Consider the following 25780-nt stretch of genomic DNA (forward strand, 5'->3'; position numbering starts at 1 on the left):
TGGATCGTGGGCGCAGCCCTTTCTCTTTCCTTTAATAAAACTTGTGAGAAACGTAACGCAAGTGGGTCCTGTTTCCGTTGGGGTCCTGACAAAAATAACATCTTTGACAGCAAATAAAGACCATCCTTGTCCAATCTCGGATAACAAAGACAGCAGACATTCAAGCTTGATTTACGCAAGTGTGAAAAGCCGCATTACGCACCTACACTCTCTCCCACTATTTCATTGACGAAGTTTGCTTCACCTTTTAATATTTGACAACTATTAGATGAGTAAATGTATGATAAATAATACAATATTTGACAGAAAACATCCGCCATTCTCGTTCCTGACATCCTTGTTAAATCCAGAACAATAAAGACATCAGACACTCAAGCTTGATTTACGCATGCGGGAGTTAGCATTACACACCTACCTTCTCTTTTGTTCTGCAGCTTCCCCAGCATTTTGAAAACATTTGAATCACGTTTAAATATGTGACAACAATCGAAGGAGTAAATGGATAATAAATATTAAAATCTTTGTCTGCCATCCACACACACATGGCATGTTACTGGTTGTTGAGCTAATGTAGACGAATTTGTTATAATGTTTTAAATAGTTTTTCAGTTGTTTTTCCATAGAGCATTTAGGGAGGGTAGAGGGGTGTTGCTTTGCAAACAATCAACAATTGGATATTTTTCTTTGATTCAAGTTTCACATCATTTCCAACATCATACACCAAATGCACAAAATCAAATAATATTCTGATTTAAATTTAAAATATGATTTTTCTTATTATATGATATTTTATCTTTTTTTTGTAGCGAAATAAAAAAACGTATACTCAAAATAAGCAAAAATATCTAGCAATTTGTCAATTTGTGTCACGGTTACCAATTGGCCCCGCCCATGTGGTGCCAGCCGCGGCTCGTTGACAGATTCGCTTCCTTCTATTTAAGCTCAGTGCTCTCACTCACCCTTTGTCAGTCCGTCAACGAACCTTTGCACCCGCAAGACGTGGGTTTTTGACTCTGTTCTGCTTGTGTTTCCTGTCCGGTATCATTCCTGTCTATTTTGTCCTGTTCAATATCGATCTCCAGTTTTGTTCCCGCCTATTTTGTTCTGTTTGTTATTGATCTCCAGTGTCTGGTATCGTTTCCGTCTATCTCATCCTGTTTGTTATCGGACTCCAGTCTCCAGTGCCTGATATCGATCCTGTCTGTCCCGTCCTGTCCGGCATCGACCCCATCGGTCCGATATCTGCTCGTGCAATTGGTATCGATCTCGTCGGCCTCTGGCTTCCTGTCGTTCCACGCCAGACTGCTGCCTTACGTCTTCTGTCCAACGATCGCCGAATCACTGGCGTTCTTGGTTAACGTGCATTACTGCCCTATTTCCCTTAAACCAAGCTTGCGTGAGAAACGTCACGCATCTGGGTCCTCATCCAGTTCCGGTTCTCGACATGTTTGGCTTACATTGCAGAATAATCTACCATGTGCTAGATAATCTCATATGTCTTATTTCAAAGATCATTTTTCTCATTTATATTGGAAATAATACAAAAGTACATAAAAGAAGGAATATAGATTATAAATGTGCAAAATTTTATGCCAACGGGGCTGGTGTAAACTGCAAAAACAAGAAGCTCAGGAGGTAGAGCGCTTGTCTTGGGATCAAGAGGTCGCAGGTTCGATACCCGGCTCCTCTGTGTTATATGTCGAAGTGTCCTTGGGCAAGACAGTGAATCCCTAATGCCCCCAATAAGCAGGTAGGCGCCTTGCATGGCTGACTCCCTATTGGTGTGTGAGTGTGTGTGTGAATGAGTAAGTGTAAAGCATATTGTAAAGCGCTTTGGGAGGTCTTCATTGACTTGAAAAGCGCTATAAAAATGCATTTACCATTTTCTTGCCTTTTTTCCTTGAAAAACATAGAATAAGAACATGTATAGGTGTGACTGAGCGAGTGAGTTGTCTGTCCCCGTGTGCCCTGCGATTGGCTGGCAACCAGTTCAGGGTGTCCCCTGCCCACTGCCCGATGATTGCTGGGATGGGCTCCAGCACCCCCGCGACCCTACTGAGGATAAGCGGTGCAGCTGATGAGATGAGATGAGATAATTACATTCAGCAAAATGTCCCTATGTAGCAAATGGTAGATTGTTTTTAAGTATTTTTTTTTTGCATTCTTGCAAAAAATCTTTCTTATAATAAGCGATTTTTCAACCATTTACTAGACTTTTATTAGATTCGTTTTCCTTTGGAACAAAACGCACTCCTGGTCATTTTTGGCGAAATTTCAGTGCATCCCTAGTCTTTACCTGCAAGAATTTGATGACATTTGTTGTCATTAGCTTTATCGCTAAGAGCTTATTTGATGAGGCTCTTCAAGCAGCTGTTCCACCACATGTGCAAGTAGAACAGATTGTCATTGAAAATGCAAAGTAGCTTTGCATTGAAATTCTCCACAATATGTTGCAGTTGTTTATTTCATTTATTTCCTTTGTCCCCCAGAACAGCTGCCAATTGCCATCGCTCGGTCTCAGGAGTGTCGCTCTTGGGCGACGGTGATGGATGAGCCCTTCCTGTCCTTTCACCTTGCCGCCGTAATTGAACTTTTATGCCACCGGTATGCAAAATTTCCCTAGCAAGATTTAAAATGACAGTGTGTGTTATTTAGCGCCTCCTAGTGGCGACAAAGAACTCATATCATTCAAATGAACAATATGGATTGAATAATAAGCAAAAATACTATCATATAAACATGCATACCATGCAAATTATGATAGAAGGGGGGAGGAATAAGTAACTAAATCATTCAAAATCACACAGATGAAAAAATACATTTCTCTTATACAACATTAACTTCACTTTAGTCGTCTGGCATCTTGCTGCTTCGGGTACCCCAAAACCTTTAAAACGAGTGTGTAAAATCATGCATTTTGGTCACTTCGAGTCTCTGTAGTTCGTATTCTTTGTGCTATTTTCAGTTGCATTGCACCAGGTGGTCTCCAACCTGTTTTAAACGTCGAGTTACTTTTTTTTACTCATCAGCGCAAAGGGCACCCAGTTTGATATGAATTTCTAAAATAGCAGCTAAGCTAGAAAGCTAAAATGTAGCCTGATAATTAGCAGAAGTAAACAGGTAACAAACAGGGTTGGGTAGGGTTACTTTAACTTGATTACGTTCAGACCAAATATGCTAATAAAAGACAAAAGAAACTAAATATGAATAAAATGACTAAATTTTGTGCAGGCTTGGGGAGTAACGGAATACATGGAACGGCCAAAATGATGTTGGCAAGCTGTTTGGATTTATTTTCATTTTGTTTCTGTCGCATTTTATGTTAATTTTGCCGGAGATCAAAGAGATCAAAGCCAGGAGAGAAAGCTTACCACGTGTTGTGAGTCATCATTTTATTCATATTTCGTTTCTTTTGTCTTTTATTAGCCTATTTGGTATTGGAGTAATCCAAAAGTCATTGAAAGTAATCAGGTTAAAGTAACCCTACCCAACATTGCTAATAAACTAAGAGGGATTTAGCTAGCTAGCTAAAAGAGAAAAAAACAATTAGCTAGATAGAAAGCTAAAAAAAAGCTAGATAACTAGCTAGAGATGAGCCCAATATTTAGCTTGATAACGAGCAAAAAAGATAAAAGTTAGCTAAATAGCATACCAAAAAAGTAAAAAGCTAGCTGAAAATATAGTAAGATAGCTAGCTGTGAAGCTTGCTCAGGTAGCCAGATAGCTGTGCATTTTTTTCATCATTCGCTTTGTGAAACCCAGTTGATTAGAGTGTAAAATAAATCAATAAAAACATTAACAAATGAATTTGTTTAATACACGTATGGATTCTCATTTTTTTCTTAATTACCTGCTTAAAAATAATTATCAATACCTGAATTTATTTTTTTTTGTCCATGAAGCCCATGAACTGGAATTTATGTATTAGAATTTTGTAAAATTAAAATAGATAATGTTATTACTATGTTATTACCAAGGCAAGTCAAGTCATGCAGGTTCACTATTAAAGATAGGGTAAATAGACTACCAAGTGAGGGCAATGGGCAACCGTGACACAATATTGCAAAAAAAATGATTAATATTCTTATCCCATTGTACTTAAATGTTCAACTTTGTGTTTGTAATTATACGTTAACAGTTTCGCCCTCTTGTCTGAAAAATGTCACTTATTTTAGTGTTTTTTTTTTACTTTTATGATATTTTACTGAAATTAATAACAAAAGTATGCTGTCATTGCAAAAAACTACAATATTACTCCTTGGTCACAAAATGTCGCTTATTTTAGAGTTTTTTCCCCTGAATTTTATGGTATTTTACTTAATTTTATAACTAACTTAAATACTTTTAATGGGGGGGGAAAGAAAATCTTACTCCATTGTCAGAAAATGTTGCTTATTTTATTTCTAATTTACTGATGTTTTTCTTATATTTATAGTTAGAGACAATTTCTTTTCTCATTTTGTATGATTTTGCTTATTTCCTTTATCTTATCTCGGTGGGAAAAAAATCTTAAAGGGACAGTGTGTACTGTTTGACCGCTAGAGGTCGTTAGAAAAGCACATTTGGATTTCTCGCGCAATTCATGTTTTTAGTTCTTTTTGTGGTAGACATTTATTCTAAAATGAGCTAAGTGATATATTGCTTATTTTAAGTGTGATTTTCATCATTTTAACATGTTTTGTTTTGTTTTTAACTAAGATGTATTTTAAAATAGGCTTTTTTTCCATTTCTAGCAATAATATATATTTTTTTAATCTAGGCAGGGAAAATATAGATTATGCTTTGGCACTTTGTTTATCATATTCAAAGGTTTATCCCCAAAAAACACATTTTAAAAAGTTGATTTATTTTTTATATCCTGCACATATTTGTATGTATTTTTGTTTATTGACTAATTAATCAACAGTGGGGTTTTTTTATATTCCAGAATATTCTGTGCACTATTTTGAACGATATTTCAACAACTGAATTTATTAAATTTATTTTAAGGGCGTGAAAAATGAGAAACTATTCAACTTTGAACTTTTTTAATGACACCTCAAACGACTCACCCAACCTTTAACAATTTTGTTCCTTCGAATTGAGTCTCAAAACTCACATTTAAATGTTTTTATTTCGAAAAGGCTCCGTTTTTGCGAAAGTGGACAACATATTCAAAGTCACAGCAGGCGTCCTTTACATCGCATCAGTGACGTCAGGGTAAAAGATGCTCTGAATTAAGTGATTCTGACGGCAATAACATTTCCCCGTTGTTATTAATAGCGCCACCCGGAGAGTCTGTTGGCACGCCACGCCACGCCACTTTGGTCCCCGCCTCCAATAATAATGTTTTTTTTTCCCCCTTGATAACTTTATTCCTGTAGGCGCTCCTCCATGCGTTCAAACATTTATGTGCAGGTTCTCCTTTGCTCCATAAGCAAGCACTTGATCAAACGCTGCTTAATATTTAAAAGCCTAATGGGCCACATTAAAAAAACATAAGTCGCTCGGGCATTTTGCTGTCTTTTGCTAATCAAGTGGCTACTTTTAATCGCCGGATGTCCCTTTAACTCTACAATACAAATTATGCAACGTCTTAATATTTTTACAAGTGTTTTGCCGATAGAGTAAACTTTTTTCCAGTTTTGAGTCAATTCCCGGAATTCCTAAATCGAGAAGCATCCACATTTTCCAATGTCAGGATAGCATTCACAAAAAGCAGGAATAAGGGGAGGCTTAAGCAGGGTTGGGTAGGGTTACTTTAACTGGATTACTTTCAATTACTTTTGGATTACTCCAATACCAAATATGCTAATAAAAGACAAAAGCAACTAAATATTAATAAAGTAATGACTCACAACACGTGGTCAGTTTTCTCTCCTGGCTTTGATCTCTTTGATCTCCGGCAAAACTAACATAAAATCCGACAGAAACAAAATGTAAATAAATCCAAACAGCTTGCCAACATCATTTTTGCCGTTCCATGTATTCCGTTACTCCCCAAGCTTGCACAAAATCTAGTCATTTTATTCATATTTAATTTCTTTTGTCTTTTATTAGCATATTTGGTATTGGAGTAATCCAAAAGTAATTGAAAATAATCAAGTTAAAGTAACCCTACCCAACCCTGGGAATAAGTAATTGTAACCTCCAAAATCGTACAGAAGCAAAACAGTGTATTTTTATTTTTTACCAAAACCACCCAAACATTTCTAGGTTTCCATATTTTATTCAGAAAAGCATGCAAACAATGACAGAAGGGGGAGGAATAAGTAACTGAATTTTCAAAAAATCACACAGATGAAAAAATAGTCTGTTTTTTATCTAAATTTTTCAAACATATAGTAATTTCCATATTTCAACCAAGATAGCATGCAAACAATGACAGAAGGGGGAAGAATAAGTAACTGCATTTTCAAAAAAATCACACAGATGAGAAAACAGTCTGTTCTTTATCTAAATCACCCAAACATATAGTAATTTCCATATTTCGACCAAGATAGCATGCAATCAATGACAGAAGGGGGAGGAATAAGTAACTGCATTTTCAAAAAAATCACACAGATGAAAAAACAGTCTGTTCTTTATCTAAATCACCCCAACATACAGTAATTTCCATATTTCGACCAAGATAGCATGCAAACAATGACAGAAACGGGAAGTCTAAGTAACTTAACCATCCAAAATCACACAGAAAAAAAAACACTCAAATCATCCAAACGTTTATGTTTCTATATTTTGATGAGGATAGTATGCAAACAAAGGCAGGAGAATGTAACTGACTGGTCCAAAATCGCACTGATGAAAAAAAAGTATTTGCTTTAACTAAAACGTCTCAAAATGGGATTTTTTTCATTTAAGAATGGCATACAAACAATGACAAAACACGATAGAACAAACATTCTCACGGGGGCCAGACTAGTAGATTAAAGAGAAAGAAAGAAATAAGAAAAAGAGAGAGAGAGAGAGAGAGAGAGAAACAAAAGAGATAAAAGAAGATATATTGCGAGAGTGGGAAAGAAATAGAAAGAAGGAGAGAAATGGGAGAAAGAGATAAAAGATAAAAGAAGGAGAAAAGGAAAAGAGAGCAAAAGAAGGTAAAAAGACAGAGTTAAATAGAGAAATGGAGTATGAGAGAGAGAGAGAATGTGAGAAAGAAAAGAGATAAAAAGAGAAATAGGGAGAGAAGGGGAAAGAGAGAGAGAAAAAGAAAGAAATCCAAAGAGAGAAGGAGAGAAAAGAAAAAGAGAGAAAGTCAAAGGGAAAGCAAGAGAGGAAGAGAGAAAAGAAAAAAAAGGAGAAGAGCAAAATCAGGTAAAAAGAGAGAGAGACAGAGAGAGACCGAGAAATACAAATACAGCGTTTGTGAGAGGCACCTGACTTTGGCAACATCAAGTCGACATATTTGAACCCGCAGCTCGTTTTTCTCTTGCGCTTCCCTCAGTGATATCTCGCGAGCCGGATTCAATCCCTCTTTGGGCCTGATCCGGCCCATGGAGTGCCTGTTCGACACCCCTGCAATAGACTCTACCAAAATAACGAAAAACAATCCTCTTGAAACGAAACAAAAATCAATTTATTGGGATTACCTAGTAAAAGCAGTCAAGACAATTTTAAGGAGCTTATGGGAAATTGGGCAGGGACACGACTCGGTGGCACAAAAACAGGGGGCGCTCTGCAACTAATTGACCTATTTGTAAAAGTCACCAGCAAATGTTGTTCTTCTTGGTCAGTCGGCGTGCATGCATGAGATGACTCACTGCTGCGTGATTCGGCTGCTAACCACCGGCAATTTGTTTCCCCCTCTTCACCTTTCCTGACAATACCAAGGCGGGCGCAGAGGTCACAATGCCTTTTATATTCAAAATGGGGTAAAAGATGGGAAAAATTGGAAGGTACCCCAAAAAACAGGGGGGGGAATAAATATGCTCTTTTTGTTTTCAGATGGGAAAAACGAAATTATCTCTCGGTTATTGCATTTCATTGGAACTAAAGTAGCAAAGTAGTGACGCCCCTTCATACTTGCCTCGCTTCTCAAGGCACTGGGAATCAAACCTGCGACCTCTTGATCCTGAGACGAGCGCAGACTCCTGAGCTACTGCTACCCTGAAAAGTGAGTCGGAGGCCTGTTTTCAGTGGATCCCCCTAGCCTTGACAAAATAATGCTAAGTTGAATAAAAACCAGAAGGTCAATTACACTCCTTAATGATGTCCTACGACTGTAACAAGAAAACTACAGAAAACTACAAATAACACAGCACAGAATCGCAGTTGAATAAATTGTCTTTTGTGTCAATATACAAAAGTACAACGAAATCGGAGGGCTTCTCCTTTCAGTGTAAGAAAGCGATTTAGAGAGCGACTGGCTACCTGCACGCTAGCATCAGGTATCCTTGGATTGAGCAAGGTCTCTGCGATGATTAAAATGCAGTGGTACCTCCTACCTTTGAATTTGATTCGTTCTGGGAGTAGCTTCATAAGTAGACACGCATTTTGATTGTAATTGCGCTAATCCGTTCCAAACCCTGCGAAAGTTCAGTATATTTTTTGATAAATCATAAAAGATTAGAACATGAAATAAATGTGTTAAAATTAGATTACCGCACAATAAACATAAAAGGCACAAAATGTAAAAAAAAAAAGAATAATGAAGGAAATATTGTTAATATTCATTTACCTTTTTGTTTCCTGAAAAACTGATCCAATGTCGTCTGCTTTTGCCAGCTTTTTGACAATCTGTCGGAAATGTACGGGGCAGACGTAGCGATAGCCCGACTTGTCAACATTTACCTTTTCACAAATTCTGAGACGTGGAATTTTGCTATAATGTCTTTAATTTGGGCTGATTAAATGATGGCTGCGTCTTGCCATAACCCCTCCTCCTCCTCTGTGAACTTTGAACTGTGACACGAAAAGCATGCTGGAGCATGCATGCACACTGGTTACTAGGAAGATTTGGAACGATAGCCAGTGGATTTGCATTTGGAAAACTCTGGGATTGTACTGTACTTTATTTTAAACTTTGTATCCTGAAACGCCTTCATAACTAGAGGCAATATTTTCCCGATCAGGTACTTCATACCTTGAAACTTTCATATGTCGAGAAATTCGCAAGTTTCATGGGTAATTGATCTGGCATTGGTAAGATACAGGCTTGTTACATTGAAAAGAAATTCATTGATTAAATCGAACTCTGAGGAAAGTCAGAAGAGTGCAAAGAAGTCATGATCACCATTTGGTGCTCCGTGGATTGTTATCAGGGAGAGAAAGCAGAAGCCGGTGGATGTTTGCTTGATGTTCTACCCTGTGTATGTTTCTTGACCCTTTGATGCTGGACTACTTGAACTTTTCCATGCATGAGTTTTTCCAGACTGTCTTTTATTTCTTGTTTTCTCCCCTCCTATAATGTGCGCAGTGCTTAAAAAAAAACCTGGGTCCTCAATAAACCTTGTTATTCATATTAAGTGTCTGCACTTGGGTCCCCCTCCCCAAAACTTAACAGCTTTATCTTAAACATCACAACATAGCTTTTTACTGCTTTTGCCACATTTTTTATGAACAATCTGCATGATAGTTGGTCAATAAATGGATAAGGACTGTGCCGACAGCGAAACCTGTCGGATGGTTGTTTGCCATTTTTACATTACTGTCATTTTATGATCCTGGATTTTCTGAGCGTTTCCAGACTGTGTTTTTCTTTGCTTCTCCTTTCCTCCGCCCTTTCCATGTAAGGAGCAATGTTTGTTAATAACCTTTGTGTTATGTTTTGTGGAGGTGGACCCAATCGCGAAGATTCAGGAACTGAGGAAAAGGTGGTCAAAATAGATATTATTCAATAGCAAAACCCGGAACAAAGTAACAAACAAACAAGGGGTCAAAAAACGAAATCAAACCTGACAATATCCAAACCAGAAAATTATCACAGACCAGGATCGGAGACGGGACCCAATTGCGTTCGTTTTACTCAGTTTTTATTAAGAGGGAGAACAGGACTTGCATCCACGATCCGATGATTGTCGGTCACGGGTGGCAGATAGCAGGAACGCAGAAGTGGCACTTCCGTGTCGAGCAAAGGTAGTCGTTGACAGTGAGAACAAACAGGTCGATGGCCGGGACGGAGGAGCAAAAACATAAACGGGTCCAGAAAAGAGGTTGGCAACAGGTACGGGACAGGATAGAGTCAGGAGTCACAAAAGTTTGCCTAGCGAGTAGCGTAGGTTCACAAATGATCTGACAAGTGTTTAAAAAGAGAAAGCAGCCAATCAGTGTCCACGGCTGTTGGCGCCAACAAAGCAGACTCAGGTGCTCCGCATCAGTAATCATAACAATAATAAGATAAACCAGAAATTGAGATGTAAGAAACAAAGCAGCAAACAAACACTGGGTCGTAAGACAAATATGTCCCAACAAATTCAAACGGGTGCTGTCCAAACAGTCCTTGTAAAAGGTCAGGTTGATTAAGGATAGGTGAGTAGTGATCCCGTGTGTCTGCGCTTGGGTCCCCCTCCCCAAAACATAACAACTTTATCATACACATCACAAAATAGATTTTAACTGTTCCCCCCACATTTTATGAACAATCTCAGAGCTCCAGAGCTCAGTTTTAATATCAACACGTTTATAATCGGGAGGTCATACCGCGATGTTTTTTCCCCGCCGTGATTTTCGTGTCATGGTTATTGGTTCAAGCCGTCTTCCGTTTGTCGGTCTAATAAAGTGGAAGGAGGCGCGGGCGAGAGAAAGCAAAAGAGTATTTATCAGCGAACGGCAGCACGCTTTGCCACTTCCATCTCCGAGTAATCTCGCTAGCGGCCACAGCCGCCGCTATTCTTGTGACGGTGCACACACAATGCATGTACGCTCCACCCTGAGGGTTGAGCGCTTGTGTAGTTTCTCCCTCTTGCGCATAAAACTGGAATACTGCAGGAGAGGGAATGACCACAAACACGACCTTTATCCAGATAAAGGCGGAAAAATCAAAAGTAGAGAGATCCCTCGGTTATCGCGGGCAACGGAGACCAGAACCACCTGCTATGGCTTGCTCCACCGACGCCACCTATCGGGACGCGATAACAATCCACAGAGCACCCGATGGTGGTCACCATTTATTTGCACTCTTCTGACTTCCCTCAGAGTTCGATTTAAATGATTAATTCATTTTCAATGTAACGAGCCGCTAGTTTTGCCTTGGAAACGATGACTCCCGCTGTCAGGACCAGAACGGAGACCCACTTGAATTGCGTTTCTCACAAGTTTTATTGGAAGAAAGGGAAAGTGTTGGGCCCACGATCCGCAGATTGCTGGACGCGGGAAGCAGGTCGCTCTGAACGCGGAAGTGGTTCTTCCATGGTGAGCGATGGCGGTGTCGGGAACGGAAAACGGGCCAGTAGCCGGGACCGGAGAGCAAAGACGTGGTTGGGGTCGGAAGCAAGTCGTAAGCCAGGAAGGAGAGTAGACGTGGTCAGGGGCAAAAAGAGGTCAAAAGCCGGGACGGGAGAGTAGACGTGGTCAGGATCAAAAACGGGTCGAGGCCGGGGGACAGACGGGAGCAAAAAAAAGGTGGGAGTCAGGGTCGAAAAAGGATTGGCTAGTGTTAACTGAGGTTCGCAGACGGCCTGACAAAAGGGGACAGACAGGAGTGGGTACAAGTACTGATCGGGAACCAATCAGAGTCCGAGGCAGTTGGCGCCAGAGGAGCGGGCACAGGTGATTCACATCGGTAATCATGACTTGTGTTTTGACTCTGTCCGTTTTCCTGCTTGTATTTCCTGTCTGGTATCGTTCCCGTCTATTTTGTCCTGTTAAATATCGATCTCCAGTATCATTCCCGGCCAAATGCCGCAGGTTCTGATTGGCTCCCGATCAGTATTTGTACCTAGTCCTGTCTGTGCCCCTTTGTCAGTCCATCTGCGAACCAGACACACACACATTAAAATAAAAACTGAACAAAAACAATAACTCAACAACAAAATAATATAACATAATATGTTCGAAAAGGGGTAGTCAGAAGCAAATGTTTATATTCCGTACCCCTTCATCTTCCCTATTAAACACACCAATTATATAACAACAATTGTAATAATATTAATAGTAACAGTTATGATATAACCACAGCAACAATAACACAAAGTTAATCATAGTTCTTGACGCACTATTCCTAGTCTCTCGTATCACTCGTACCCAATATTCTTCATTGCTGTATTCCGTCAGGAATGTTTTTTTGTAATTAAATGTGAACAATTGAATAGTTGGACATTGTTTGATCTCGTCTTGCAAACCGTTGTAAAGCTTGACTCCACACACACACACACACACACACACACACACACACACACACACACACATACTTTTCCTGGTGGTTCTCACCTTTGGGATCATGAATTCACTACAGCCCCTTAAATTATAATTTCCTTCTTTCCAAATGAATAATTTATGGATTTTTTCTGGCACTATGTCTTTGTTGACCTTAAATAGCAGTTGTGCAGTGAAAAATTTTGCTAAATCATCTAATTTTAATGATTTGGACTGCAGAAATAAAATATGAGTATGATCTCGATAGCCTACCCTGTGTATGGTTCTAATTGCACGTTTTTGGAGGATAAGAAGGGGCTGTAGTGAACTTTTTGAATTATTGCCCCAGACTTCTGCACAATATGTTAAGTATGGCAGAACTAGAGAACAATATAATAAATACAATGCATTATAGTTTAAAATGAATTTGGCTTTATTAATTATTGAAATGCTTTTAGATACTTTAGTTTGTATGTGTCTGATGTGTGTTTTCCAGCTTAATTTATTGTCTTATGACCCCTAAAAACTTAATTTCTGATACAGCGTCTATTGCAGCACCATCCATTTTTACTTCTAATCTTGATTTACCTAAGAGATTGGTATTATTTAAATTTAAAGATGATTTATTTATATCCATCCATACTTTCATGTTAATTAAATTACGATTAATACAGGTTACCAAATCAATATAGTTATCATTTGAATAGAAAATGTTAGTGTCATCTGCAAATATTACTATTTTCAATAGTTTTAAAACATTAAAGATATCGTTAATATATAAATTAAATAACTTTGGACCCAGACTACAGCCCTGTGGTACTCCACAACAGATGTCCAAGTATTCCGATGACAACTCTCCCATTTTTACATATTGCTTCCTCCCTGTCAAATAACTTTGAATCCATTGCAAAGCCAAACCCCTGATGCCATATTTTTCCAGTTTTTTTAATAGTATATTATGATTATTGAACCTCAGTGTATACTAGGCAAGCCTTTTTCAACCCTGACTCCCACCTGTCCCGGTTTTGCTCCCGTCTGTCTCCGGCTACAACCTGTTTTGATCCTGACCACGTCTGCTCTACCGTCTCCCGTCCTGGCTTACGACCCGTTTCCGTCCCCAACCATGTTTTTGCTCTCCTGTCCCGGCATTCGACCAGTTTTTCCGTCCCTGACACCGCCATCGCTCGCTACGGAAGATCCACTTCCGTGTTCCGATCACAATCCGAGTACGAGAGCGACTTGCTTCCCACGCCAAGCGAACACCGGATCGTGGGCTTAGCCCTTCCTTTTTCTTTGATAAAACTTGTGAGAGACGTAACGCATTTGGGTCCTGTTTCCGTTCTGGTCCTGACAACGCTTATCTTATTATCACACTATTTTCATGTAAGGTGCATAGTGCATTTGCATAGTGCATTCTGATTGGTTAAACAGCCTCTCCACTTCTTCACCTGTGCGTCAATAACCTCTTGGTTTACAATGTGTATGTACGTAAAAGTATATATATATATATATATATATATATATATATATATATATAATTTCCGTGTCTTTGTCTATGGCCAAGAGCCAAGGTCTTCCCTCTGGCCAGCATCCGAGGAAGTTTTTGCCAGAAGCCGGCAGAAGGTCGTGGAAAAACGGCGCTTTAATGAATCGGGGAAAGACAAACGATTGCGTTTCTGGATGTCCTCCATTTTGGAATGAAACTATGCAATCAGCGCCAAATGAAGTACGCCTCCGCTTCTGACGCAGAATTTTAAAAAAGCATTATGTATATATTCTCATTAAATAAATTCAATAAGTACAAAGCAAAGAATAGCCATTTGGCAGAAAATGTATCGTGATTATTCTTTAAATTAATTTGAATTCTCAAAATGTACTATTACTAAATGTTTTAAATTAACAATGGTTATCCTACCATGGACACAGCAATAGTGTTAAATTAACACTTAAAGAATAAACACACATATTCCCTAAAGTGGTGGTGAAATAACCCTTTTGCTGTGTACACAGTAAAATAGTCAGTAATTTTGGGCGGGCTACTAAAGCAAACCTTTTTGGGTCCACTAGAATGAACTGCACTGTTTTGGCCGCAATACATTTTTTCTAGTCGCCAATTGCTGAAAGAGTGGTTATTTGTGTGATGCCTGGCAGCCCAGTTTTTCCGTTCTTACTGTGTCATGAACCAGAACAGGATCAGGACCCAAACGCGTGACGTTACGCACACAAGCCTTTTATTTTATAGGAAATGGGGAATCATGCAGGTTAGGCAGCAGTCTGGCGTGAAATGATAGGAAGACAGAGGCCGACAAGATCGATACCAAGTGCCCGAGTTGATATCGGACAGATGTGGTCGATAACGGACAGGACGGGACAGACAAGAGAGTTAATGAAAATGAATATTGAAATAAAACAGGACAAACTAGACGGGAACGAAAACTGGAGAAAATAATAAACAGGACAAAAATAGACGGAAACAAAACTGAAAACCGAAATTAAACAGGACGAAATAAACGGGAACAATACCGGACAGGAAATACCAACAGGAACAGGACCGAGTCGATACCCACGTCTTGCGGGGCAGAAGTTCGTTGACGGACTGACAAAGGAAAAACAAGAGCACTGAGCTTAAATAGACAGAAAACCAATCTGTCAATGAGGCCCAGCTGGTGCCACACTGGCGGGGCCATTTGGGCGCCATGGCAACCGTGACATACTGCATAAAATGGACAACACCTGTGCCTGGGATCCATTATCCCTGGTTGAGTATTGCTGAGAGCAGGGGCTGACAGGGTGCATTTTTCTTAGTTTGGGCCTCTGCTGCATGCTATTGTGGCTCCCCTACTATGAACTGCACTGTTTTAGCCCCAATCCAATATCCCCAGTGGACAATTTCTGAGAGCACGGGCCGAGAGAGCCATTTTGAGTCACATGTGACCGCTCTGTTTTACTAAGAAGAAAAGTACCTGTGTGGCAGCGATCAGTTACCCCCGGTCAACTATTGCTGTGATCGGTCCAGGCCACTGAAGCGGCCATTATGGCCCACCTAAAAAGAACTGCACTGTTTTAACAGCGATCCATTATCCCTAGTCGACAATCGCTGAAAGCAGGGGCTGAGAGAGCAAATTTGTGTCGTGCGGGACAGCTCTCCTTTTTTGTTCTTCAGCCCTAAAATGAACAGCACCCATGTAACACGATCCATTATCCCTAGATGACCTAGAGTGCATTTTTTAAAAGATTGGGAAAATTTGCTTGAGATACAAACAATTCTAGATACGAGCACTATCCGGGAATGAAATAATATTGTACGTAGACGTATCACTATATAATAACTTTACAAAATAGACATGGACATTTTAGGCTCACTTATCGCTCAATTCCCTCATTGACATTGATAGGGAAACACTGATGTCTAGTGGCGCTGAGCTGTCACTTTACTGATAACATAGTGGAAATGTCAGGGCCAGAACGGAAACAGGACCCAATTGCGTAATGTTTACCACAAGATTTATTGAAGGAAAGAGAAAGGGCTGTGCCCACGATCCGGTGTTCGCTGGACGCGGGAAGCAAGTTGCTCTCGTACTCTGATTGTGATCCGAACACGAAAGTGGATCTTCTGTAGCGATCGATGGCGGTGTCAGGAACGGAAAAACTGGTCACTAACCGTGACTGGGAGAGCAAAGCGTGGTTGGGGTCGGAAACGATTTGTAAGCCAGAACGGGAGAGTAGACGTAGTCGGGATCAAAAATGTGTCAAAGCCAGGACGGTAGAGCAGACGTGGTCAGGATCAAAACAGGTCGTAGCTGGAGACAAATGGGAGCAAAAACAGGACAGGCGGGAGTCACGGTCGAAAAAGGCTTGCCTAGTATTCACTGAGGTTCGCAGACGGACTGAAAACAGGGGACAGACAGGACTGGGTTTGACTGGTTGGCGCCAAAGGAGCGGGCAAAGGTGATTCACATCGGTAATCATGACAGAAAAGGTGGGAAATGTAGTTTGGGGTCAAAGCACACTCTTGATCCATTTTTTTTTAAGGCTCTCAGTCATTTTAATTTCTCTCGCGGGCCTTGAGTTTGACACACATATACTAAAGCATTTGGCATTCAAGTAAATCTAAACCAAATTGCCACAATTATTTATCAGATCTGAAATGAGCGCCGCAAACGCGGATATTCCTAATTATATCAGTGCAGTTATTTTACTGACTTGCAGAAAAGGCCTGTTTCCTCTCGGAATTGCAAAACAAATTAGGAGTCCATGTATAAACAAGAGCTGGGCATGTTATGTTTTGTAAAAACGCAACTCAATGTATAAATCTTCCCTGGCTCCGTTCAAACTCGTACTCCTGCTGTATTGGGTCAACAACGTGCACGCATCCTGTGGCGATCCGGTGATGATGTATGCTGGAAAGGGGTTTATTTACGTACAGAGTGTTCTATTAAAACTGGATGTTTTTCGACGATTGCGCCTCCTACAGGCGTGGACGCTGAAACGGGCGCATATGCGAGTGACTGCAGTCGCATCCGGACTCACCCCCTCCACCTCCCCCCACCCTCTTTCCTCCCCCTTCCTCCCTCCTCTCTCTGGTTTTGGTGGCACTGTGCGCAAAGCTCGGACCGGACGCAGTTTTTTGACGCTCCAATTCGCTGCCGAAGATTTGTAAAGGAACAAAAAAAGAAAGAAAGGAAGGGAAGGAAGACATGGCTGTCTGAAGCCGTGAATATCTGCGGCTTTTATGTTTCTTGTTTTTTTTTTTCAGGGAGAATGACGATTTGCGTCTTGCCATGTAGATGCGGTTCTCCTCCCGCGGGCTGTTAAATGTCCCCCATCAGTTTGTAAGCGCCACAAGATGAGGATTTCTTCCCGCCGCTGGTTTTTGTTGATCTTTTGGGGTTTGTGCATGGGACTGTCGCTGGCTGCTTTCCCCAGCAGCGTCCAGATCGGTAAGTACCAGGAAATTACCTTCTTCGTTCTAAGACCCGCGACCCCAACCCCCCTCCTTTCCTCTCTCATGTTATTTTCTAAGAATGAGCAAAAATAACGCGCGCGGACGTCCTGTGAAAAGTGACATTTTTCCTCCAACGTGTGCGCGTAAATTTTGCTTTTACGCGTGCGCGCTCACTCTGCGTGCGCGTGCGTGCGCCAGAGTAGAGTGTGCCGTGCATCCCGTCAGCGCACTGCAGCAAAGTGAATGCATTTTTCCTTCTGTGCAGCTCGCATGCGTGTGCGTGTTGCAATGAAAGTCCGTGCAGATTGCTCCAAAACACCGGGTGGGAAACATAGGGGTGGTGAGCCTATTTTGGTTCTGCCCGCGGGCAACAGATAACCCCCTATGGACTGCTGAGTAGCCCGCGGACCAGTTTCGAAAAAGAGCTAACTAGTACTGGGTTGTTGTGATTTTAAAGTGAAATATTGTTTTTAGTGTTTGACTGAGTCCATTTGAAGGTAATGCCAAATTATTAAACATGCAAAATGTAAAAAAATATATAAATATAATCAGTTTAATCCAATGATTTTTCAAAATAATGCATTTTGTAGACACCATGTCTTGTTGTTTTCATCCTGAGCTGTGACATCAATGGAGGGACACCAGCACCCTCGCAAGCCAGCGGCCATATTGTTTTACGTGTTAATTAGTTGAAGAGGTTACGAGTGTTTAAGGCAAAGTTTCAGTAGGGTTTGTGGAGAATGCCTGGAGGTCGTGTTGCAGGTGGACGGAGTAATGGTAGAACGAAGGGCTAGGAGCTAAGAAGGGCTAACTGGCAAAGAACAGAAAGAAACGGGGAGCCGCCAATAGGGGCTTACCGGAACGGTTCAACAAGGAGGGGCCTCAGCGGAAAATCACTACAGCAACTAATGCGAAGCAGGCCGAGAATAAACAAACCAAGGAACATTGTAAAACCGGTGCTATTGCTACGCTTGCCAGCCAAACAAAGCACTGTAGGCAGCCACCTAGCGCCAACCAGGAACAAACAAAACAGGAAAGCCCCGTTACTGACAGCAAGCTAGTCAGAATCATATTAACTGCGACACACATGACAAAAAACACAAACAAAAAGCCAATAATGCCTACCTCCTGTCTTGGAGCTGGCCTAACTTGTTGTGGTAATGGGTTTTTGCCATTTCGAAAGTGTTGTGTTCCTTTAATGACATCACAGCTCTACAGCAAACAACCCAGATGGGTCAAATTGGAGTCTAAATTTCTCAAGTGCCACGGTGCGTACATAATTTTGCAACATATTTGCATTTATGTGGAGGGGAACCTTACATGTTTTGTGCCTAATTGAAAAATAAATAAATCTAAAAGCTTTATGTCAGGCCCCACTCAGGGTGACATAGCAGCACAATGCAAAAGCACAGATTAGTACCGGGGTCTTTATTACAGGCAGTTTGGTTCGCAAGGACTCAGGTATAGCAGCCACAGTAACTAAAACCCCAGAGGCAGCAGTTGTGGTCCAAGAGGCAGGCGAAGGGTTGGTGATCCTGTAGGCCGCGAAGGTGGCACTCCAAGAATTCACCAGGCGAAACATGTGATCCAGAAGGCCATGCCATGGGCCATATTTTTATTCATTTTTTGAGTTTGATTAGTCAGTTCGGATGTAAAGCTGAATTTACTCAACTTTTAAAAGAAACAAATCGTAAACTCCATCTATCCATCCATTATCTGCACCGTTTATCCTCAATAGGGTCGGGGGGGTGCTTGAGCCCATCCCAGTTATCTTCAGGCAATAGGAAGGGGACACCCTGAACTTATTGCCAGCCAGTTGCAGAAATTGTTAACTCATTCAATGCAAAACATGAAAATCTTTTGATTCCATAAAAGATTCGTTATCTCCGTGACGATAATTCGTAGGATAAGGTATGCATAGTACTGAACACAAAGGTAAATATTTAGTGTTGACATTGTTTTCCTGATGCGACCCGAACTAAGTTAGACCTGCCAGGTGTATAGGAAAACCCATCAGACATGACCAAAAAAGGCAACGAACTAGCACCAAGCCAAGGAGACAGGGTATTTAAATAGTGAAGAACAAAAGGTTTGATTGGGTAATCAGGACAAGTAATACCAGGTGTGTTGGGGTGGGGGGAATTAGAGCCAGGAAGTGAGTGACCAAATAAGGTAAGGGCAGGCGAGATGGAGAAAGACAGATAGAGAAACAGAAAGTCAACCAAACCTAAGTGCAGCATTGTGACAGCTTCTGTCCTGAAACATCTTACATTATGGGTCTTGAATGTGGTGCCCACAGGCACCAGGTATTCCCTTAAGGACAGCTGAGGACCCTGCAGACCAGTTCTGAAAAGAGCTCACTAGTGCTGGGTCATTGTGATTTTCTAGTGATTTTTTTTAAGTGGTTGACTAAGTCGATTTAAAACTACTTCCCATTATAAAAGGTAGGATGCATTGCTTTAGGTGTCCTTAAAAAGTTAAATATTTTCTCCATTGAATATGTGTTAACAATGTCATACTGAGCTCGAGGAGTGCTCATGTTTTATTTTACACTGAATTCGTCTTCCATTTTTTTAAAGCTGTTCAGGGTGGAACACATTAGTTTGGAGGTATGGTAGTTGGAGGGTCATGATCGTTCTTTTTTCAGTGTAGCATGAAAATGGTGAAAGTAAGAAAAGGCCTGCTGCTAGTTGAGTCCAAACGCCAACCAAAACCCCTAAAAGATGAATAAAGAAGAATTTACTCAAACACTCTAAGAAATGCATGTACTGGCACGCGCATCATGAATCAGCTCACTGAGGCTGCGATCATGACTTTAAGCTAGGAGATGGCTGCAGAGAGTAACAAAGTTCCAAATTCAGTACAGCTCATTTAATCATATGCATGCGTAATGCACATAAGTATTACTTACTTTATACTCTTTTGGCATTTTTACGTTTTTATCCGGGACACTAGCTTATTACCATAGGTAATAGCTTAAGCTTATTACCTTACGATCCCTATCACAGGAGAGTTTCACGTGGCTCTACTGTTTAGACTACAAACATGGACTCGCTACTATCAGCATTGAATGGGCAAAAATCCATCCACTCTGGACTACGTTTACTCAGCGGCCGGCGGCGCACTTTCGTTACAGAAGCCGACCTTCGAACTCCCCGGGGATAATATAGCGTATCACATAATGTGAAGGGACAAGCGCAATCATCGGAACAGCCTGTCGTTTCGCATCACAATGGATGCTGTGAGACGTCAATGCCCATAAAATAAAAATCCATTTGTTCCTTTTCTATAGCCGTTGTTGATTTGGATTGAGGCTTCAATGAACCTTTTGAATCTTAGCCACCGGAGGGCAGTATGGGGAGGATGAACAGCTCCGCTTATAATTCAAATGTCTCGGCTCTTGTGTCGTGGGCTTATCATTACGCCACTAACTCTTGTTCTGGTCGGAGTAGGGCTGCAACGATAATTTTAATAGTCGATTTGAAACAGTTAGTTGCATAATCGCATCATTATTTTTTTGTTAAATTTAGCGTGAAGTGGATTTCATTTGCTGGCAAATGATAATAAACACAAGAAAAATAGGTACAATAAAATAATAGATATTTTATTGGACATACTCTGGATAAGAACAAAAATGAAATATCTTTTGATTTCTTTTATCGATGTTCACTATGTTTTGTGTACTGTTAACCAATGCTAAATCGATTGCACCCTGGTCATCCTGCAAGAGGGATTACCATTTGTGAGGCCCCTTCTCAAGGTTTCTTTTTTCCTCATGCTGAGGTTTTGAGTTTTTCCTTGCCCGCATGTTGGTTTAAGATCAGGGGATGGTGTAAATGTAACCTGTGCAGTCCTTTAAGACATTTTGTGATTAAGGGCGATAATGTAATACTGTAAAATAAAATAAATGTGACTTGACTTCAACCAATTAGGCAGAGTGGTAGGACAGGCAAATAAATGAAATATTATAATCAAACAAACATCTTTTTTTACCCTTGAAACCAAGAACAGACTCATTGACAGCAGTAGAACAGTAAATGAAACAAATATGATGTCCATTTTGTGAAGTACATTCAGGGATCAACTGCAAAGTCTGACACAAAAGTACACATCGATTCTCACTCATTGACAGCAGTAGAACAGTAAATGAAACAAATATGATGTCCATTTTGTGAAGTACATTCAGGGATCAACTGCAAAGTCTGACACAAAAGTACACATCGATTCTCAACAGTTTTAACAACTGACATTTGTCGTTTTTAACATTTTAACAGTTGACTTTTGTTTTTTGGACCTCGTGCCACACTGTGCCGGACAAACATCTTCGAAATTAAGTGAATAACGCTCAGGCTCTCTGTTATAGCGAAGCATACATGTAAAAAATCAAATCGTTTTGGCTTGAATCTTACTGAGGCGAGTCAGACTCTGTTTTGTTCCACTGTCCAACGTGCTCGTTAAAGGTTTGTGCGTCACCGAGCTACCGCCATGATAGTCGAGGTCTGCTATGAAAACTTTGTAAGTAGTCTTTTTATCCAGGCTAAAGGCTCCCAAACTTTGAGTATGCTTACCTGATGATGACACCGCCATTTCTGTCTGTTTATGTTCCTACTTGCGATATAGATGGTATTGCGCATGTATATTCATGTAGAGATGCCTTACTCTGTTGGAAAAAACGTGTCTGGTTAAAAAAGGCGACAATAAATTTCATTGTTTTTTTGTTGACAACGTAGACTAATCATTGCGGCCCTAGGTCATAGTTTGAAGAATATGCCCCGTGAAAACTAATTTTGTATTGTCGAGTCCAAAAATAAAATATTAGACTCGGCCCCTTAGGCTGACCAAAGAAAACAGGCAAACGTGAGAAATAAAGTTTGGAGGGACTACTGCAGTAGGAGAATGAGCCGTCAGCGAGTACAACGTGGCACCTCTGGCTGTCCGGATCTTTCTGACCACTTCCGGTTCAGTAGCGCGTATTTATTGAAAAGTCACGCATGCGCATTACATTACATACAATGGAAAAATACTGATGAACATAGCATCTTTGAATGAGACTATATGTGTGTGTGTGTGTGAATGATTACTTGTGTATTAAAATAGAAAAACAGGTTAATTTCTTGGCAAGTTAATTTGTAAAATAGGAGTCCGAGAAATACACATTAACTAAAAGTAGCTTACTTTACATGTATCCAGAATGATAAAAAAAATTAATCGTCCTAAGATTTTCGCATCAGGTAAACCCAATACATACAGCCCATAAAACAAATTGGAGCAGGGAAAATGGGAATGCGTTTCAATTCCTGGCTTCTGTTTATCCGTCAATTGCTCGAGCTCTCATTTATAGCGAAATATACGTGTATAGAATGTACAATCAAAACTGTATTGGCTTGATCGTTTCTTGAATCTTACCGAGGCGAGTCAGACTCCCTTTCGTTTAATTGTCCAAAGTGCTCTACCGCCATGATACTCAAGTTCTGCTTTGAAAACTTTCCAATTAGTACTCATATTCGCCGTATCCTGGCTAAAATGCTCCCAAACTTTTAGTACCCGTACTTGATGTTTACGCCACCATTTCTGGATGTTTATGTTACCACTAGAGATATAGCAGTTTTGCGCTGGGATTATATTCATGTAGATCAGGCGTGCCAAAACTATTCTTACGGAGGCCAGACTACTCGGTTTGAGAGAAGGAGAGAAATAGAATGAGAGAATGAGAATGAGAATGAGAAAGAGAGTGATTGAAAGAGAGAGAACAAGGGAGACAGAGTAAGAGAGAGAGAGAGAGACAGAAAAATGGAGAAAGTGAGAGAATTAGGGAGAGCACAATAGAGAGATAAAGGAGAAAAAAAGAAAGAGAAAGAAATTAAGTGAGAGAAAGAAAAATCAAAAGAATGAGAGAAGAGAAAAAGACAGAAAGAAAGAGACAAAACGAGTGAGCATGTGAAAGAGAGATAGAGAAAGAAAGGAGTGAGACTTTGAAAGTGAGGAAAGAGCGAAAGAGAGAAAGCAAAAAGAGAAAACAAAAGAGAAAGAGGTAGAGGTTAAGAAAAAAGTGGGATCAAAAGAGAGAGTTAGTGAGATAGAAAAGGAAGAAGAAAGTAAGAGAGATAAAAAGAAAGGGAGAAGGAGATAAAACAAAAAAAAGAATAGAGAGAATTTCGACTACAGTTGCTTTTGAGTGGGGCCATCAAGTGGACATGTTTAAAACTGCAGCTCATTTTTCTATGGCACCTCTCTGTGTTGTCTTGCGGGCCGGATTAGAACCCTCGCGAAGCCTGATCTGGCCCGCGGACCGCCTGTTTGACACCTGTGAAGTAGATGATGATGGCTCACTCTGCCCAAAAAAAGTCTACAGCCTCAATAGTCTACGATAAAATTCCTTGTCAACTACTTCTATTATTGATATTTGTCGCCAATGTTGACCTATCGTCAAAGCATCAAGAATACGCAATTTGAAACATAAATTCTCACACTGTATAGGAAAAGAAATTGTCTGTATCTATATAGCCCTTTTCAAGTCAATGAAGACCTCCCAAAGCGCTTTACAATGTGCTTTACACTTACCCATTCACACACTCACATACTGATAGCAGTGTCAGCCATGCAAGGCAACAGTGTCTTGCCCCCTTCGACATATCACACGGATAAACCGGGAATCAAACGTGCGATCTCTTGTTCCCCAGACGAGCGCTTTACCTCCTGAGCTACTGTCAACGTAGACATCATAAAATCCTCGCCATCATGTAAACGCCATTCATGCAGCGCACAAAACAAATTGGAGCAGGGCCAATGGGAGCATGTCCCGATTCCCGGCTTCTGTTTCTCCGTCAACTGTTTGGCGCTCGCCTGCCGGCATCTTTGGGTTTGAAGAGTCGGCGAGGGGGGATGGGGGTTTGCTAGAACAGCCGGGGGTACGCTGGAACATCTGCGCCGCCGAACGTGGCCCTTTGGGCGCAAATGATGAATGTCAAAGCCCCGGCGGGGACGATTGGCATCACCGAAATCACAAAACGGGGGAATCGGAGATGGTCAAATTGCCGCTGGGTAATACTGAAAAAAAATCAATTCTCTCCGCCTTCTCGACACCACGACCTCATCCGCGGACGAAGCCCCTCATTTGGATTGTTCATGCTTTTGTAAATGTCAAAGGTATTTTACATTGTTTCGCATTTCAAGGAGTGCCTCCGAGCTGTATTTCTTCTGCCCAAATGTCCTTTAAAGCGAAATGTCAGCGTGCATTATATTTCTGTTTTTTACAGTTGACTGCCTTGAACCTCAGTTTGTCGCCGAATGCTCACGTTGCGATTAGGGAACAGAACAACATCTTGCAAAAAAAATTAATTACAGAACAGCGCGGTTACCTTTGGTTGTGATTACAGTATTCCCTCAATTTTCATGGGTAATCCGTTGCGTAACCAGCTGTATTGAGCAAATTTCAAAAGGAACCGGATTGAAAAATATCCCACGATCCATTATCCCTGATAGCATGTTGATGCGAGCAGCGGGTGTTTCTCCGTCAGGCCTGGCGGCCCTTTTTTGCTGTTCTGTCCACCCAAAAGTAAGCTGCACTCGTGTGGCCGTGATCAGGGTTGGGTAGGGTTACTTGAACTTGATTACTTTCAATTACTTTTGGATTACTCCAATACCAAATATGCTAATAAAAGACAAAATAAACTAAATATGAATAAAAAGACTAAATTTTGTGCAGGCTTGGGGAGTAACGAAATACACGGAACGGCAAAAATGATGTTGGCAAGCTGTTTGGATTTATTTTCATTTTGTTTCTGTCGCATTTTATGTTAGTTTTGCCGGAGATCAAAGAGATCAAAGCCAGGAGAGAAAGCTTACCACGTGTTGCGAGTAATCATTTTATTCATATTTAGTTTCTTTTGTCTTTTATTAGCATATTTGGTATTGGAGTAATCCAAAAGTAATTGAAAGTAATCAAGTTAAAGTAACCCTACCCAACCCTGGCCGTGATCCATTATCCCTGATTGCTTATTTTTGTAAATCAAGACCAACAGAGCGCAATTTTGTCGGGCCTACTCGATAAAATGATGATTGGTACTTTATTCAAAAGTCAAGACAAAATATAAAATGAGCTAATTGGGGTACTGTATTTATTTGTGTCCAAAAAATACCCCATTAGTAGAAAAAAAATAACTTTTCAGACAATAGTTTTCCTTAATTTAACTTAATTTAAAAAATGGCCGAAATAATTGGCCTATTAAGACCGCCATTGATATTTTATTCTAGAGACAAAAAATGATAATTTTATAATCCGGAAAAAAACAAAAGGGTGAATATTTATTTAAGGAAAACATATAAAGAAATAGAGAAAAAAAAATTAAGTATACTTTTTCTTGTTTTAACTTGATTTTCTTGGAGAATAGTTTTTCAAATTAGCCAAATTGTCTCTTGTAATAGTTGTTCAATCACTTAGCTAATTTTAAAGGTGTTTTGGTAATTGTTGGTTGGTTGGTTGGTTTATTGGTTGGTTGGTTGGTTGGTTGATCTGTTGGTTGGTTGGTTGGTTGGTCTGTTGGTGTCTCTTGGGCAAGTACAGCC

At 40.5% G+C, this 25780-nt stretch overlaps 1 protein-coding gene across 4 annotated transcripts in view; it reads left to right on the forward strand.

Moving 5' to 3' along the window:
* The window catches only part of gria4b (glutamate receptor, ionotropic, AMPA 4b), a 198533-nt gene that overhangs the window by 30454 nt on the left and 142299 nt on the right, over positions 1-25780 (forward strand). The window contains exons 2-3 of one of the 4 annotated variants that reach the window (XM_088321203.1): positions 2490-2604; positions 17058-17210. In XM_088321203.1, the coding sequence (XP_088177329.1) occupies positions 17117-17210 (94 nt within the window). In that variant the 5' untranslated portion in view covers positions 2490-2604; positions 17058-17116. Of the gene's footprint in view, positions 1-2489; positions 2605-16812; positions 17211-25780 lie in introns of those variants that run through there. The other 3 variants (XM_088321204.1, XM_088321205.1, XM_088321202.1) reach the window with 3 other exon arrangements.

Source organism: Urocampus carinirostris, chromosome 17 (assembly GCF_059441175.1).
Source record: "Urocampus carinirostris isolate Australia breed hairy pipefish chromosome 17, RoL_Ucar_1.0, whole genome shotgun sequence".
Lineage (NCBI taxonomy): Eukaryota > Metazoa > Chordata > Actinopteri > Syngnathiformes > Syngnathidae > Urocampus > Urocampus carinirostris.